Here is a 15,875-nt window from a genome sequence, read left to right as displayed (position 1 = left end):
GCAGAAGGAATGAAAATATCTATATCTATATTCCTATATCTTACCATGATATTGTGTATGATTAACTTCGAATATCGGTTATTGGATGGAGCCGATCTAACGGTTCAGAGGTGGCAAATCCGAGTAGTCTTGACCGTTGGATACTCTCTCCACCATATTGGATTCTGCCACATGTTACTAATCCGAAAGATTCCACACTTGTGCTTAGCAAAGCTGAAAACGAAGACACTTCTTCTTTGTTCTAAATTCTTCCATACTTCAATTTTGCATGACATTCATGATTATTCTATCATTTGCATTGTACATTATGCAGATAACACATACACTTCTCATTTGTTCTACTCTTCCATACTTCAGTTCTCCCAAGTTTTTTTTCTTCCAAAAGAATTGACATTTATTTTTTACTTTAATTTTTTTGGTTCAAAGCTAATGCAACATCTTCCCAAATTCCAATTTTCTTTGCAAATGGAGTACCCAACTGTTCTTATATGTTTCACATGAGTTTTGTGTATTACCACATTCATCAAATATTATGTAGTTATAATTTGATTTCGAATCGGATGGGCGATCAGGCTTAAACCTACAACTTAAATTTATTTTGTGCCGGGCTCCAAATGTATATGTTTGTCTATTATAATGTGGTGTGTCGATATTGGGTCACACTTCACTCTCTCGTGCAAGGCACGTGTAACTTACTAGTCTAGCACTAAAGTGGTGAACCAACCCCCACAGGCTTGAAAACTGGCAGAAAAACCAAAGAGATAAAAATTGAGGCAGACCAAAACTGTAGCAAAACAACTATCACGCCCAGATTAATCAAGGACACCCCAAAAGCCGGTGGTAATTCAAAACCTTCGCGGTTTAGTTTTGTGATGTATGCCATCTTCCTTAGCATTGTCACCCTGTTGTTTTGTGCATTTTTCTCAGACTTCATATGTGTATGTGAATGGAACTGGTCTTATTTTACTTTTACCTCCTCTGCCTGGGCCAAAGTTGTGTGTTGAGTGTTGACATGACCGCCGTGTTCACGACAGCGGATTCAGGGTGCTCATTAACAAGATCGTCCTCTCCCACGCCGACCAACTCCTATTTGTTTCAGGGTCTTGCTTAATGGCTTCAATCTATACTACTTCATGTTTGTATTTTGCCACCGTGGTGGAGCTACATGCTCGGGGTGGTGCAGTCTCTGATGTACTTCCTCCGTTCCATAATATAAGAGCGTTTTTTACACTAGAAATCTTGTACACAAGTTGGCACAACACTTTCAATCAATCTCGCTCATCTGGTCTACCCGGTCAAATCAGCGATCATGCCCCCCTTATTCTAGTGGAGGAATAGCTTCATCAGATTCATTCGCTTGCTAATCCACCTTCAAGCCTTGTTCCTTCTTCCACTTCATCTATCATAAAATTATATATGCCTCAAATAGAAGTAGATCGTAATTTAATTACCGTGACAGCGAATTGAGAGTAATTTCTATCTCCTAGCATGGTTTATGGCCTTCACATGTGGTACTGACTCCTTTGGGTTGGCTAGCTTGAAGATTAGATTTTTAAGTACTCGACATATGTACTCCAAGTGATGTGTGTTAAGTACTTACGCCAATGGCTTACATTGAAGAGAAGTGGCACAAGGCTTCTCTTGGTGGTCCTAATCATGTTTGTGCTTCTTTTCTCAAGCATAGCGTGATGTAGCACTAGCGATTGCATCCATGCCTCCAAGGAGCCGACACGATGCACACCTCCTTCTGCAATATTTATCTTAACCCGCATATATGTTCAACGTGCACCCTTTTCAAATACATTTGCTTCTCCTAGTATTCGTAGGGCAGAAGCTACTTTTACAGCTCCTATGATCAGGCAGTTATTTTAATTATCCAGCGTAGGAGGATTCTTTTTCTTTGTGCGCCCCATGTTGAAAAAAAATCAAAAAATTTATTGAGCTCTCAAAAAAATTACTCGGTTTCGGATATGCCAAAGAGTACAAAAATCATTACACGCAACTATTCGGTCATGAGATTGATAAGCTCCTGTTTAGCTACCTTGGGATACGAATACACCATCGAAAACTTACTAATCTCTACTCATGATGTCTCACTTGAAAGCCTCCCATCCATGGTTATTTTTTGTCTTGTTTCATTTCTTCTGGGTTTTTTGTCTCACCTCCCACCACCACCCCTTCACACTGGTTTTTTCATCCTACAATAAAAACTTTCCTATCCAACCACGTTACAAACGGGTAGGAACCGATAACACTTTACCAAACAATGAAGTCCAATTTTGTGACAATCAATGCCAAACCCATACTTTCCTAATACATCGATCTCTGCCTTTCCTAACAACCAAATCTCTACTATTAAATGGAAATTGGTGAAATCTCTACTGTTACTAGCAATGTGCCTATGTGTTGCAACAGATCCAAAGTACAATAATACGGTCAAAAATTTGAAAGAAAACAGTCTAGTTTTGATATATATATATATATATATATATATATATATATATATATATATATATATATATATCACTAAAAATATCTTATGTTTCACTCAAAATATATTTCTTGGGCTGTTTTGATGAGATAAGGGAGAAATGTGGTTGGTTTCAAGATACTAAGGGGTTTTCTGTAAATTTGAGTAGAGAAGTGGGATATTATTGCAAAAAGGCCACAACTTACATCACAGTCGTTAGATGCAGACCAAGTGGTCAAACATGACGGATAGCAGACACACCATCATCACCAACTAAGTCTTTTATAGGAGTAGAGAAATTAGAGCAGAGAAGTGGGATATTGTTGCAAAAAGGCCACAACTTACATCACAGTCGTTAGATGCAGATCTAATGGTCATAAATGACAGGTGGCAGATACACCATCATCACCAACTGAGTCTTCTATAGGAGTAGAGAAATTGAAATTGATGAATGATGGTTCATCATTCAAATCCTCCATAATGGTACGTCGTGGTCTGCCCGCACTTAGCAAAACAATTAATAACACTTACCAAATCTCTACTAGAAGTTGTTTGTTTGTTCGACCCCCTCCCACCAATAACAAACACCATCAGTGTCCACAATGCAGTAGATATGCGCCCTCATTCCTCTTGCCACCCACCAGTTCCCTTAACGTCAATTTTGGGTATACACTGATGGTGGTGTTAGATCCAATAACTGCCATTGTGTGATGCCCTTTGGCCAAGCATATCTCCAACAGCATCCTCTGCCCCCTGCAAGGTTTTACTACTACGAACACAAATCATGGTTTCAGTATAAGGTTCTCTGAGACCATCATTTCTTTGTTATTTTATTGTAGCAAAAATATTGTATTACTGTGTTCGCTAATAGTTTCTACGCCAGGAAGGACAAATATTTCGAAGTTAAGGTGAAAGTTCATGATAGGAACTTTAGTGAGATATGGTGTTGTTCAGAATGTTGTCTATAGTAGTTACATTTGAAATTGTTAGCCATGTCCATTTTCAAGTACCGCGGCTCCTTCCAAAGTCAAATTATTTATATATGACCTTCATGTTGTAACAATTCATGCAATGCAATTTGGAAGCCTTGGAATCATTGTAGACGCGATAACATCCAAAGGTAAAGCACTTGCCCTTTCAGAAGTATAGCTAAACTACATTGCACCTTTAAGGCTACATTTCGCTAAACCACAACACAACACAGAAAACATAGGACCACTCATGCTGAAACTGAAATGAAATTCCTCAAGGATTTAATATATAGAAGATACAAAAATCAAGTTTATCAATTCAGATAAACATGATGGTCATGCGATAGAGATACCATAATATAGTTGAGTTTAATATGTTTTGTTTCATCAATTAAAACATCCATTTAAGTTTATTTTCTATGCGTAGTTGCACATTCTTCATGGATATATATATATATATATATATAGTTAGAAAAGAGATTTGTATCTACATGTTTATTTTATTAAATTGCACCCCTTTGATACTTTGATAGCTCTGTATCTGTGAGTTTAGTTAAGTCATTGTTTTAGTTTACTTTAGATTGTCAAAATTATATTTCTAGGGACATGGTATTGTCTATGTATCCACACATGTATCTGAGTTTCCTATCAATACAATTCTAGCATGGATAATAAACGATTATCATGAACAAGGAAATATAATAATAATCAATTTATTATTGCCTCTAGGGCATATTTCCAATAGTCTCCCACTTGCACTAGAGTCAATAATCTAGTTCACATCGCCATGTGATTAACACTCACAGGTCACATCGCCATGTGACCAACATCCAAAGAGTTTACTAGAGTCAATAATCTAGTTCACATCACTATGTGATTAACACTCAATGAGTTCTGGGTTTGACCATGTTGCTTGTGAGAGAGGTTTTAGTCAACGGGTCTGAACCTTTCAGATCCGTGTGTGCTTTACAAATCTCTATGTCATCTCCTAGATGAAGCTACCACGTTCTATTTGGAGCTATTCCAAATAACTGTTCTACTTGGAGCTATTCTAAATTGTTGCTCCATTATATGTATCCGGTATCTCTACTCAGAGCTATCCGGATAGGTGTTAAGCTTGCATCGACGTAACCCTTTACGACGAACTCTTTTACCACCTCCATAATCGAGAAAATTCCTTAGTCCACTAGTTACTAAGGATAACTTTGACCGCTGTCCTGTGATCCATTCTTGGATCACTCTTGTACCCCTTGACTGACTCATGGCAAGGCACACTTTAGGTGCGGTACACAACATAACATACTGTAGAGCCTACGTCTTAAGCATAGGGGACGACCTTCGTCCTTTCTCTCTATTCTACCGTGGTCGAGCTTTAAATCTTAACTTCATACCTTACAACTCAGGCAAGAACTCCTTCTTTGACTGATCCATCTTGAACACCTTAAAGATCATGTCAAGGTATGTGCTCATTTGAAAGTTCCATTAAGTGTTTTGATCTATCCTTATAGATCAAGATGCTCAATGCTCAAGTAGCTTCATCCAGGCTTTCCATTGAAAAACACTTTCCAAATAACCCTATATGCTTTCCAGAAATTCTATGTCATTTCTGATCAACAATATGTCAACAACATATATTCATCAGAAATTCTATAGTGCTCCCACTCACTTCTTTGGAAATACAAGTTTCTCATAAACTTTGTATACACCCAAAACTTTGATCATCTCATCAAAGCGTACATTCCAACTCCGAGATGCTTACTCCAGTCCTTAGAAGGATTGCTGGAGCTTTGCATACTTATTAGCATCTTTCAGGATTGACAAAACCTTCCGGTTGTATCACATACAACCTTTCCTCAAGAAAATCGTCGAGGAAACAATGTTTCGACATCCTATCTGCAAGATTTCATAAATAATGCAGTAATCGCTAATATAATTCCAACAGACTCTTAGCATCGCTACGAGTGAGAAAGTCTCATCATAGTCAACTCCTTGAACTTGTTAGGAAACATCTTAACGACAAGTCGAGCTTTCTTAATGGTGGCATTTACCATCATTGTCTGTCTTCCTTTTAAAATCCATCTGTACTCAACAGCCTTACGACCATCAAGTAGTTCTTCCAAAGTCTACACTTTGTTTTCATACATGGATCCTCTCTCGGATTTTATGGCCTCGAGCCATTTATCGGAATCCGGGCCCACCATCGCTTCTCCATAGCTCGTAGGTTCATTGTTGTCTAGCAACATGACTTCCAAGACAGGATTACGCACCACTCTGAAGTAGTACACATCCTTGTCATCCCACGAGGTTTGTTAGTGACTTGATCTGAAGTTTCATGATCACTATCATAAGCTTCCACTTCAATTGATGTAGGTGCCACAGGAACAACTTCCTGTGCCCTACCACACACTAGTTGAAGAGACGGTTCAATAACCTCATCAAGTCTCCACCATCCTCCCACTCAATTCTTTCGAGAGAAACTTTTCCTCGAGAAAGGACTCGATTCTAGAAACAATCCCTTATTGCTTTCGAATCTGAGACAGGAGGTGTACCCAACTGTTTTGGGTGTCCTATGAAGATGCATTTATCCGCTTTGGGTTCGAGCTTATCAGCCTGAAACTTTTTCACATAAGCGTCGCAGCCCCAAACTTTCTAAGAAATGACAGCTTAGGTTTCTCTAAACCATAGTTCATACGGTGTCATCTCATCGGAATTACGTGGTGCCCTATTTAAAGTGAATGTGGTTGTCTCTAATGCCTAACCCATAAAACTATTGTGGTAATTCAATGAGAGACATCATGGTATGCATCATATCCAATAGGGTGCAGTTATGATGTTCAGACACACCATCACACTATGGTGTTCCAGGCTGTATTAGTTGTGAAACAATTTCCACAATATCTTAATTCTGTGCCAAACTCGTAATTCAGAAATTCATCTCTATGATCATATCATAGATCTTTTATCCTCTTGTCACGACGATCTTGAAACATTGTAGAACCTACTTTTTTAAGTATCCATTGTTTAATTCCCACCTCCCGTCTTACTTTTTTATAGTATTCAAAATTATACTATAACGCTTGATATTTATTCTTTTTTTCTAATCAAAATTAGCAATTTTATTTACTCTGACTCTATGTTCCCCTTAGTGAAATTTTAATCCTCAAATTATTAACAAATAATAAAGTCTATAATGATCGAATGAAAATACCAATAAATTCTATATTTTTATTTTTTAATATCCTATAGTTAAGCATATCAAGCTAACTTTATCTTTAAGAAGTTTTAGTATTTTTTTATTTTTATAAGTATAACTTCAAATTTAGAACTAGTTAATAGCTAAGATTAATAACTAATATCTGAGATTTTACGGATTTCCTATACTATACCTATTTCTATTTGTTACACTATTTCCGTTATGTAAGCCCACTTAGCTCAGAGGTTAGAGCATCGCATTTGTAATGCGAGGGTCATCGGTTCAAATCCGATAGTCGGCTTTTTTTTCTCTATCGATGTTCTACGAACAAGAATCTCTTTTATTCCGAATTAAATGGAGAATCCAGGATCTTTTATGTTTTTTACCTTACAATTTTGCTAGATACAAAACAATAAAATAAATAATATATATATATATATATATAAAATAAAGATTTTCATGAAATTCCATTTTTTGGGGTACTTTAGTTGATTTTACTCTGTTTATCCCGTAGTTTAATTCAGTTTTAATTTTGATGTATTCTGTAATGTAAATACAATGAAATTAATTGTGTAAAATGAAATTTCAATAAAATAAAAAAGGAGTCTTCATGTCCCGTTATCGAGGACCTTGTTTAAAAAAATACGCCGTCTGGGAGCTTTACTAGGACTCACTAGAAAAACACCTAAATCCGGAAGTAATCTTAAAAAAATTCAATTCTGGGAAAAAGGAGCAATATCGTATTCGTCTTCAAGAAAAACAGAAATTGCGTTTTCATTATGGTCTGACAGAACGACAATTACTTAGATATGTACATATCGCTGGAAAAGCAAAAAGGTCAACAGGCCAGGTTTTACTAAAATTACTTGAAATGCGTTTGGATAATATCCTTTCTCGATTGGGTATGGCTTCAACCATTCCTGGGGCCCGCCAATTAGTCAACCATAGACATATTTTAGTTAATGGTCGTATAGTCAATATACCAAGTTTTCGTTGCAAACCCAGAGATATTATTACTACGAAAGATAACCAAAGATCAAAAGGTCTGGTTCAAAATTATATTGCTTCATCGGACCCGGGGAAATTGCCAAAGCATTTGGCGATTGACACGTTGGAATATAAAGGACTAGTAAATAAAGTCCTAGATAGGAAGTGGGTCGGTCTCAAAATAAATGAGTTGTTAGTTGTAGAATATTACTCTCGTCAGACTTGAACTTAACGAAAAAAGGAAAGGTTCATAGAATTTTCTTCCCCTTCCCCTTTCCCCGAACTAAATTGCCCTAAGACCATTACCATTAATTCGTATTTTCCCATCAACTAGCTAAAATTGATTAACCCTAGGATTAGGATCCTTTTTTCTTTTTTCCTCTATGTGTATTTTACATACCACAGTAATTTGCTATAGAGAATTTCTAATTTCTATTAAATCAAAATAAGATAATATAAGATATTATATTATTGCTGGAAAAAATTGTTATTTGATTTGATACATTGTGATCCTTAACGTTGATGAATTAATAAAAACGGAAAGAGAGGAATTCGAACCCTCGGTAAACAAAAGTCTACATAGCAGTTCCAATGCTACGCCTTGAACCGCTCGGCCATCTCTCCTACATAACTTATTATGGAAAATAAACTGAGTGAATAGCGAGTTTTCTTATTCCTGCAGTACAGGTACAAACGCAACCACTCGGGGGTTCCATAGTTCTATTGGAAAAATTCCTTTTGATATAAGTGGAAGGATACAGGATTTTTTTACTAGAAATTGCGCTCGCTATAAAATAAAAGTTTTAATTTGGGTTTTCCTGCAACTAAAGAAAAAGAAAATGGAAGAATTCTTCTTATTGCATAATAAAATAAAATAAAGAAACCTTAGAATTCCGTTTGCATAAGATACACTACACCATACTATCAAAATCAAAAATAGGGTATGAGACAATTAATAAAATAACTTTGAAAACACGAAATAGTTGATAACATAAGTTGTTTTTCAGAAATAGGAAAGTGGAATGAAATCCAGTCTTAGTCAAATATTTCATATCTCTTCGTGTCCAAGCAGAAGGAAAAGGATACAATTTGAGCTGAGCGGAAAATCCATATCTCTCTTATCCATTTAAAGCATATGGATTTAGAGTAGAGCATATGGATCAATTTATTTATAATTAAAAGAATCGAATGTGTTTGTTTTTATGTTATTTTGTGAAGGAATGAAAACAATTCTATATAGAATGGGTTGGGAATTATGCCTAGATCCCGTGTAAATGGAAATTTCATTGATAAGACCTCCTCAATTGTAGCCAATATTTTATTGCGAATAATTCCGACAACCTCAGGAGAAAAAAAGGCATTTACTTATTATAGAGATGGTGCGATTTGACTCTTTTTTTGCTTTTTTTAGCCCTACCTATACCTCAGTCTTACAAAAAAGAGAAGGGGTTGGCATAGAGAGAACCAAATTTGTAAAGCAAACAAACCCACGCTTCGGGAAGGTGAGGCGAACTAACAATTCCTTCCGTCGTGTATCCTCGATTGATGCGGCTTCAGATACTTTAATTGTAGATTTGAGTATTGAGCGAAAGGTTACACCTACAGGATATGGTATGGTATGGATTACAGGCCAATCCTACTCTATTAGTATCCGTAGGCAGCATAGGGGAGAAAAGCACTACACCTAGAAATAAGAATCAACAAGAGAAAAACTTTGTTAGAAATTACCCCTTTCCTGATCGGTATCAGGGCTGGGAAGAATGGTTGGGATAACAAACAACCATCAGGTTTGTACTTTGGATACCCCTATAACCATCAAAGATCGTTGAAGTAGCTAATTCCTCTAAATAGGAGGCGTTGAGAACAAAGAAATTATTGGAGCTATCGTTTTCCTCTAGCATTAATAGAATTCATTGGTGTTAAGAAAAACCTCTTGTGGGAAGGTTGGCTAGAGATTTCTTGGAAAAATACCAGCCCCTTTCGGTTCATAATGGGACGGGACTAATTTTATTTTGATCCTATAGATTATTTCGCTTAGTACTATTATGTACAGAAGGGAGGAGCCGTATGAGATGAAAACCTCATGTACGGTTTTGGAACGGAGATTTTTTGAATAGAATGAACAACCGTAACGGATGTTGGCTCAATCCGAAGGAAATTATGCGGAAGCTTTGCAAAATTATTATGAAGCTACGCGACTAGAAATCGATCCCTATGATCGAAGTTATATACTCTATAACATAGGCCTTATACACACAAGCAATGGAGAGCATACAAAGGCTTTGGAATATTATTTCCGGGCACTAGAACGAAACCCCTTCTTACCGCAAGCTTTTAATAATATGGCCGTGATCTGTCATTACGTGCAACTATCTCCACTATAGAAAGAAAAAAAAAGAGGATCAAATTTGCTAGTAAATACTAGAAAAAAGGGCTTTCTACATAGGGATAGTAAAAACAACGATTTTTCCCTATCAGCTGTAGGAAGGAAGGACACTTCACGAGAATCAAAAAACAAAGAAAGTATGGCCTATACTACTACTCTATGGATAAAGTTTCTCAAATGGATAGAGAAAGCACCGTAAAGATCAATTAGTGAGCGACTGGGTCGATACAACTAAAAAAAACTGCTTACTTATCCCATGATATGGGGCAAAATTTAGGAATCCGCTTATGTAATAGAGCCGATCCACTAAGGGATTAAGCAGCGGTGTAGTATCAGATCCCAAAGATAGTAAGTTCTTTTTTCTTTCTTATGGTATGGAAAAAAGTCTTTTTCAAGGATTCTATAGAGATTTCATATATGAAACCGGGATAGTTACCTTTCAGAAAATTTGAACGAAGGCTCTATATCTATCTATGCTTCATTCTTCTGAAGGTGGGAAAAAAGATCAAACTAATTATTGATAAAAATTAGGGTTTGAAACTTAGGTAATTAATTTCTTTTGCTTAGACCCAAGAACAAATTGGATCGATTTTTGATAAATTGAATTCAGTTAAGATAGGGGAAATTCAGATAGCAATTTCTGAGCCGTATGAGGTAGGAAACTCTCAAGTACGGTTCTAAGGGAAGGAACTTCCTATTCCGACCGAGGAGAACAGGCCATTCTACAGGGTGATTCGGAAATTGCGGAAGCTTGGTTTGATCAAGCTGCTGAATATTGGAAACAAGCTATAGCGCTTACTCCGGGAAATTATATTGAAGCACAGAACTGGTTGAAGATTACGAAGCGCTTTGAATTTGAATAAGACCATGCTCCTTCTTTTTCATAAAATGGGTGGTTTGGTTGTTGATCCATTAATCAAATAAATTAGGTCGTAAGATCGAATCAAGAATTTCATTGTATCCATTTCTTATACCTTCTATTTTATATGATATTTCATAAGAATAAACCATAGGGATAGGGTCTAGAATAGAAGTAATAAAGTGAATAAAAAGAGGGGGAAATCTAAATATTGCTAATATATTAGGACCATCTTATTAATAATTCTAATGAGTTATCTTGGAATTTAGAATCAAATAAAAAACCCTATATTATGCTCATGGAAAGTAGATATAGATAGGAGCTTATGCCTTCAAAAAAAATACACTAGAAAAATACACTAGTTTCTTAAATTAAAAATAAAAAATATTTTTTTCTTACGTCGAGAAATATTTGTTTTTCAAGATAAACAATGTCCGTTAGGCACCTAATCTTTATGTCATAATAGACCCGAACACTTGCCTCGGATTGACTTCAATATATAATTGCTCCAGTGAATAACTAAAAAAAATGGAAGGATGTTAGATAGTAAAGAAAAGAACTAATCACAATATCTATCTTTCAAAATCTATCTTTCAAAATCTATCTTTCAAAATATATATATATCTTTCAAAGATTCACTAAAAAGACAGTTGGCGGGTCTCTTTGTATGTCTTGTCCGGAAAGAGGAGGACTTAATGATTATTCGTTCGCCAGAACCAGAAGTAAAAATTGTTGTGGATAGGGATCCTGTAAAAACATCTTTTGAGGAATGGGCCAGACCCGGCCATTTCTCAAGAACACTAGCTAAGGGCCCTGATACTACCACTTGGATCTGGAACCTACATGCTGATGCTCACGATTTCGATAGTCATACTGGTGATTTGGAGGAGATTTCTCGAAAAGTCTTTAGTGCTCATTTCGGGCAACTTTCCATTATCTTTCTTTGGTTGAGTGGCATGTACTTTAATGGCGCCCGTTTTTCCAATTATGAAGCATGGCTAAGTGATCCTACTCACATTGGACCCAGTGCTTAGGTAGTTTGGCCTATAGTAGGGCAAGAAATATTGAATGGTGATGTAGGCGGGGGTTTCCGAGGAATCCAAATAACCTCTGGTTTTTTCAGCTTTGGCGAGCATCTGGAATAACTAGTGAATTACAACTCTATTGTACTGCAATTGGTGCATTGATTTTTGTAGCGTTAATGCTTTTTGCTGGTTGGTTCCATTATCACAAAGCCGCTCCCAAATTGGCCTGGTTCCAAGATGTAGAATCCATGTTGAATCACCACTTAGCGGGATTATTAGGACTTGGGTCTCTTTCTTGGGCGGGGCACCAAATTCATGTATCTTTACCAATTAACCAATTTCTTGACGTTGGGGTGGATCCTAAAGAGATACCACTTCCTCATGAATTTATCTTGAATCGGGACCTTTTGGCTCAACTTTATCCTAGTTTTGCCGAAGGAGCAACCCCTTTTTTCACTTTAAATTGGTCCAAATACGCAGAATTTCTGACTTTTCGCGGAGGACTAGATCCAGTAACCGGTGGTCTCTGGCTGACCGATATTGCGCACCATCATTTAGCTATTGCTATTCTTTTCCTAATCGCAGGTCATATGTATAGGACCAATTGGGGTATTGGCCATGGACTTAAAGATATTTTGGAGGCTCACAAGGGCCCCATTTACAGGACAAGGCCATAAGGGTCTTTATGAAATCTTAACAACGTCATGGCATGCTCAATTATCTCTTAACCTAGCTATGCTAGGCTCTACAACCATTGTTGTAGCTCATCATATGTATTCTATGCCTCCCTATCCATACCTAGCTACTGACTATGGTACACAACTTTCCTTGTTCACACACCACATGTGGATTGGCGGATTTCTAATAGTCGGTGCTGCTGCACATGCAGCAATTTTTATGGTAAGAGACTATGATCCAACTACTCGATACAACGATCTATTAGATCGCGTCCTTAGACACCGCGATGCAATCATATCCCACCTTAACTGGGTATGTATATTTCTAGGTTTTCACAGTTTTGGCTTGTACATTCATAATGATACCATGAGTTCTTTAGGCCGTCCACAAGATATGTTTTCGGATACTGCCATACAATTACAACCTATCTTTGCTCAATGGGTACAAAATATCCATGCTACTGCGCCTGGCGTAACAGCTCCTGGTGCAACAACAAGTACTAGCTTAACGTGGGGAGGCGGCGAGTTAGTAGCAGTAGGTGGCAAAGTGGCTTTGTTACCTATTCCATTAGGAACCGCAGATTTTTTAGTCCATCACATTCATGCATTTACCATACATGTGACTGTATTAATACTTTTGAAAGGTGTTTTATTTGCTCGGAGTTCCCGTTTGATACCCGATAAAGCAAATCCAGGTTTTCGCTTTCCTTGCGATGGGCCTGGCCGAGGGGGAACATGTCAAGTATCCGCCTGGGATCATGTTTTCTTAGGTTTATTCTGGATGTACAATGCAATTTCGGTAGTCATTTTCCATTTCAGTTGGAAAATGCAGTCGGATATTTGGGGTACTATAAGTGATCAAGGGGTGGTAACTCATATTATAGGGGGAAACTTTGCACAGAGTTCCATTATGATTAATGGGTGGCTTCGAGATTTCTTGTGGGCACAGGCATCGCAAGTCATTCAGTCTTATGGTTCTTCATTATCTGCATATGGTCTTTTTTTCTTAGGTGCTCATTTTATCTGGGCCTTCAGTTTAATGTTTTTATTCAGCGGCCGTGGTTATTGGCAAGAACTCATTGAATCTATCGTTTGGGCTCATAACAAATTAAAAGTTGCTCCTGCTACTCAGCCTAGAGCCTTGAGCATTATACAAGGACGCGCTGTAGGAGTAACCCATTACCTTCTGGGTGGAATTGCCACGACATGGGCATTCTTCTTAGCGAGAATTATTGCAGTAGGATAGTGGCTAGGAGGATTTGAAAGGCATTATGGAATCAAGATTTCCCAGGTTTAGCCAAGGCTTAGCTCAGGACCCCACTACTCGTCGTATTTGGTTTGGTATTGCTACCGCACATGATTTCGAAAGTCATGATGATATTACTGAAGAACGTCTTTATCAGAACATTTTTGCTTCTCACTTTGGGCAATTAGCAATAATCTTTCTATGGACGTCCGGAAATCTGTTTCATGTAGCTTGGCAAGGAAATTTTGAATCATGGATACAGGATCCTTTACACGTAAGACCTATTGCTCATACGATTTGGGATCCTCATTTTGGTCAACCCGCTGTGGAAGCCTTTACTCGAGGAGGTGCTGCTGGTCCAGTGAATATTGCTTATTCTGGAGTTTATCAGTGGTGGTATACAATAGGATTACGCACCAATGAGGATCTTTATACTGGAGCTCTTTTTCTATTATTTCTTTCTATGCTGTCCTTAATAACGGGTTGGTTACATCTACAACCCAAATGGAAACCAAGCCTTTCGTGGTTCAAAAACGCGGAATCTCGTCTCAATCATCATTTGTCAGGACTTTTCGGGGTAAGTTCTTTGGCTTGGACAGGACATTTAGTTCATGTTGCTATTCCCGCATCCAGGGGGGAGTACGTTCGATGGAATAATTTCTTAGATGTATTACCCTATCCCCAGGGGTTGGGACCCCTTTTGACGGGTCAATGGAATCTTTATGCCCAAAACCCTGATTCGAGTAATCATTTATTTGGTACCGCTCAAGGAGCCGGAACTGCCATTCTAACTCTTCTTTGCGGATTCCATCCACAAACACAAAGTTTGTGGCTGACCGATATGGCTCACCATCATTTAGCTATTGCATTTATTTTTCTCATTGCCGGTCACATGTATCGAACTAACTTCGGAATTGGGCACAGTATTAAAGATTTTTTAGAAGCGCATACTCCTCCGGGGGGTCGATTAGGGCGTGGGCATAAGGGCCTTTATGACACAATCAACAATTCGATTCATTTTCAGTTAGGTCTTGCTCTAGCTTCTTTAGGGGTTATTACTTCCTTAGTAGCTCAACATATGTACTCTTTACCTCCTTATGCATTCATAGCACAAGACTTTACTACTCAAGCTGCTTTATATACTCATCACCAATATATTGCAGGGTTCATCATGACAGGGGCTTTTGCTCATGGAGCTATTTTTTTCATTAGGGATTACAATCCGGAACAGAATGAGGATAATGTATTGGCAAGAATGTTAGACCATAAAGAAGCTATCATATCTCATTTAAGTTGGGCTAGCCTCTTTCTAGGATTCCATACCTTGGGCCTTTATGTTCATAACGACGTCATGCTTGCTTTTGGTACTCCAGAAAAGCATATCTTGATCGAACCTATATTTGCCCAATGGATACAATCTGCTCATGGCAAGACGACATATGGGTTCGATATACTCTTATCTTCAACGAATGGCCCCGCTTTCAATGCGGGTCGAAGCCTATGGTTGCCCGGATGGTTGAATGCTGTTAATGAGAATAGTAATTCGCTTTTCTTAACAATAGGACCTGGGGATTTCTTGGTTCATCATGCTATTGCTCTAGGTTTGCATACAACTACATTGATTTTAGTAAAGGGCGCTTTAGATGCACGCGGTTCCAAATTAATGCCGGATAAAAAGGATTTTGGATATAGTTTTCCTTGTGACGGCCCAGGGCGCGGCGGTACTTGTGATATTTCTGCTTGGGACGCATTTTATTTGGCAGTTTTCTGGATGTTAAATACCATTGGGTGGGTTACTTTTTATTGGCATTGGAAACATATCTCATTTAAGTTGGGCTAGCCTCTTTCTAGGATTCCATACCTTGGGCCTTTATGTTCATAACGACGTCATGCTTGCTTTTGGTACTCCAGAAAAGCAAATCTTGATCGAACCTATATTTGCCCAATGGATACAATCTGCTCATGGCAAGACGACATATGGGTTCGATATACTCTTATCTTCAACGAATGGCCCCGCTTTCAATGCGGGTCGAAGCCTATGGTTGCCCGGATGGTTGAATG

At 37.8% G+C, this 15,875-nt stretch overlaps 2 protein-coding genes and 1 non-coding gene across 3 annotated transcripts; all 3 read left to right on the top strand.

Annotated features, from left to right (window-relative positions):
* The first annotated feature begins 6,862 nt into the window (after positions 1-6,862).
* On the top strand, positions 6,863-6,935 carry TRNAT-UGU (transfer RNA threonine (anticodon UGU)). The gene has a single exon. It is a non-coding gene; the product is annotated as a tRNA-Thr (tRNA).
* A 1,679-nt stretch (positions 6,936-8,614) lies between these two features.
* On the top strand, positions 8,615-10,987 carry LOC123046759 (photosystem I assembly protein Ycf3). Its single transcript, XM_044470189.1, has 3 exons — positions 8,615-9,000; positions 9,755-9,982; positions 10,710-10,987. The coding sequence occupies exons 1-3, from the start codon at positions 8,877-8,879 to the stop codon at positions 10,868-10,870; spliced, it is 513 nt and encodes a 170-aa protein (XP_044326124.1). The 5' UTR covers positions 8,615-8,876; the 3' UTR covers positions 10,871-10,987.
* A 2,508-nt stretch (positions 10,988-13,495) lies between these two features.
* LOC123046756 (photosystem I P700 chlorophyll a apoprotein A2-like) lies at positions 13,496-15,785 on the top strand. The gene has a single exon (XM_044470187.1). It carries the CDS (start codon positions 13,840-13,842, stop codon positions 15,652-15,654), a length of 1,815 nt encoding a protein of 604 aa, XP_044326122.1. The 5' UTR covers positions 13,496-13,839; the 3' UTR covers positions 15,655-15,785.
* Positions 15,786-15,875: the final 90 nt, after the last annotated feature.

This window comes from Triticum aestivum, chromosome 2B, assembly GCF_018294505.1.
Source record: "Triticum aestivum cultivar Chinese Spring chromosome 2B, IWGSC CS RefSeq v2.1, whole genome shotgun sequence".
In the NCBI taxonomy this organism is placed as follows: Eukaryota; Viridiplantae; Streptophyta; class Magnoliopsida; order Poales; family Poaceae; genus Triticum; species Triticum aestivum.
Note: the sequence above shows the minus strand (reverse complement) of the source record. Positions and strands in the feature narration are given on the sequence as shown.

Coding starts and splice junctions, on each gene's coding strand:
- LOC123046759 (XM_044470189.1), top strand. CDS start 8,877: ATGCCTAGATCCCGTGTAAATGGAAATTTCATTGATAAGACCTCCTCA. Junction 9,001..9,754: donor ATTTACTTATTATAGAGATG/GTGCGATTTGAC, acceptor AACAACCGTAAC/GGATGTTGGCTCAATCCGAA. Junction 9,983..10,709: donor TATGGCCGTGATCTGTCATT/ACGTGCAACTAT, acceptor CTTCCTATTCCG/ACCGAGGAGAACAGGCCATT.
- LOC123046756 (XM_044470187.1), top strand. CDS start 13,840: ATGGAATCAAGATTTCCCAGGTTTAGCCAAGGCTTAGCTCAGGACCCC.